Raw genomic sequence first — 2,162 nt, 5'->3', positions numbered from 1 at the left:
GGCCCCTATATATATATATATATATATATATATATATATATATATATATGATTTATTGAGATTTTCAAATCTTACAAAAAAGTCAAGATCGTCCAAAAAGCATAAAATTGAAGGTGTTGACTATTGACAAGAAAAAATGTGTGAGTCAACGCTCTTATTTTCAAAGAAACGACTTCGTTTCCCCTTTAATTTATTGAATGAAGAATTCTCTTTTGGACACTTATGACCTTTCGCCCATTTGGTACGCCTTTTTGGGTATTTATTCAAACCAAAATTTCATAATTTATGTATAGAAACTTCTTGTTTTCTTTCATTGTATCGTTATTTTAGTTCGATTTAACGTAATCACCGAGTTATACAGTTGTCGAAGATGACCGAAGGATTGACGATTGATCAAATCAACGAGTTTCGTCAAGCGTTTTCGATGATTGATAAGGATTCCGATGGTTTGTCCTTCTCTTTCCGTCTTTCCGATTTGAAACTTTGATTTTGTATCGTGTTATTGTTTATAGGATTGATAGAACAGTGTCAAGTTTGCTGTCTGATGTCGTTTTTAACTGAATTATTGGTTAGAAGATGTTCGGTTTAACGATCATGGTTTGTTTTGATTTTCAGGATATGATTTGATATTTGTTTGACTGTTTGTTGTTTTTTGATGTTCATAGGGTTGATTACTACAGATGATCTGATAGGTGTGATTCAGACGTTGAATGAAAATGCTACTGACGAGGAGGTCCAAGAAATGATGAACGAAGTCGATACGAACGAAGAGGGCACTATCGATTTTGATGAATTTCTCAATATAATGTCCAGACGAGTAAGGGTAAGTCCGTAATTTTTTTAAACAAAAACATGACGTAAATAAAACCGAATACAACCACTTTTAACGGTAAAATGATGTAATAGTCCCCGTGAAGAAAAAAGCGTTTATTGTGATGACGGTTTTTGTTGCCAAATGTCGTGTTATGTCAGTCGTGATATCATTAAAGAAAACTTGAAAATCGACTTTTGTATCATCGTCGTTGATTATTGGAAATTAACAGGATAATGTGAGCGACGAGTTGAAAGAAGCTTTTAAAGTATTTGATAGAGATCAGGATGGTTATATTTCACCAGATGAGGTAATTTTCGCTCTTTAACTACTTCTGAGTTCACTGTGTACTTTTCACAGTAATTACATATATCCGTTTTCTGTATATTTATTATATATCTCGTGAATTTATGATTGTAAATAATGACAATGCAGTACAGTAAAATCATATGGAACCACAATACTGATTTTTATGATGCTATATGCAGTTGAGAAATGTAATGATAAACTTAGGGGAGCGTTTAAAAGACGAAGAGTTGGAACAAATGATACGAGAAGCCGATCTCGACGGAGATGGCGTTATTAGCTATGACGAGTTTGTCAGGGTTATGATGAGCGCCTCGTAAACAAGCTAAACGACGAGGTTACGTATTTGTCAACGACAATGTTTGATATTCTAGTAAACAATAAGGCTAAAATTAACCCAATTTACGCAAAATATTCCCCGTAAAATGATTTCTTTCTTTTATTTTTTAGTTTCTTATTCTCAATTTCCAATTTTACGTTGTATTGTTTTACTACTACGTGCCGATAAACACACGTTATAAAGAAATGGTAACAACAGATGTTTTTGCGGGATTCCAATCTTCTGATTTATTTCATATCAAGGAGTTGCGGTGTCGAGAAGTAAGATAAAACTGCACAATAAATGTTTTATTTTTATTATGTATTCGAATATAAAAGGCTTATTAATGGGTAAGAAAAGAATTTAAATGCATTGAAGTGTAACGTAGTTTTGATTCAGTTCTTCTTTTTGAAGTATATATTATATTTATATACGGCAAACGCAACAAATAAACCCACACACCCTCCTCACCTTTGGTGAGATTTGAACCCCTGATCTTCTAGGAGGCCAAATGCTATGATACCGTTAGGCCAAAGGCTACGATACCGTTAGGTCAAAGGCCTTTTGGTTTGATTCAATTCTTATTAATGTAAGAAATGAATTTTTCTTCAGTTGACACATAAAAAAATTCAGTATTTCTTGTTGTATACAGATTTTAATCCGTAACCATGGTAATCTCGTAATATTTGATGACATACATGTATCATGTTTGTTGTTTCCTTTATC

General features: G+C 32.8%; 1 protein-coding gene across 1 annotated transcript; it reads left to right on the top strand.

Annotated features, from left to right (window-relative positions):
• Window positions 1–285: 285 nt before the first annotated feature.
• LOC112517942 (calmodulin-5/6/7/8-like) lies at window positions 286–1,806 on the top strand. Its single transcript, XM_025125374.1, has 4 exons — window positions 286–446; window positions 666–823; window positions 1,044–1,121; window positions 1,300–1,806. The coding sequence occupies exons 1-4, from the start codon at window positions 371–373 to the stop codon at window positions 1,435–1,437; spliced, it is 450 nt and encodes a 149-aa protein (XP_024981142.1). The 5' UTR covers window positions 286–370; the 3' UTR covers window positions 1,438–1,806.
• Window positions 1,807–2,162: the final 356 nt, after the last annotated feature.

The sequence above is a fragment of the Cynara cardunculus genome, assembly GCF_001531365.2.
Source record: "Cynara cardunculus var. scolymus isolate 2C chromosome LG 9, CcrdV1, whole genome shotgun sequence".
Taxonomy (NCBI): Eukaryota; Viridiplantae; Streptophyta; class Magnoliopsida; order Asterales; family Asteraceae; genus Cynara; species Cynara cardunculus.
The sequence above is the reverse complement of the archived record's forward strand: the minus strand, read 5'-3'. Positions and strand labels throughout refer to the sequence as shown.

Coding starts and splice junctions, on each gene's coding strand:
- LOC112517942 (XM_025125374.1), top strand. CDS start 371: ATGACCGAAGGATTGACGATTGATCAAATCAACGAGTTTCGTCAAGCG. Junction 824..1,043: donor TAATGTCCAGACGAGTAAGG/GTAAGTCCGTAA, acceptor GGAAATTAACAG/GATAATGTGAGCGACGAGTT. Junction 1,122..1,299: donor GTTATATTTCACCAGATGAG/GTAATTTTCGCT, acceptor TGCTATATGCAG/TTGAGAAATGTAATGATAAA.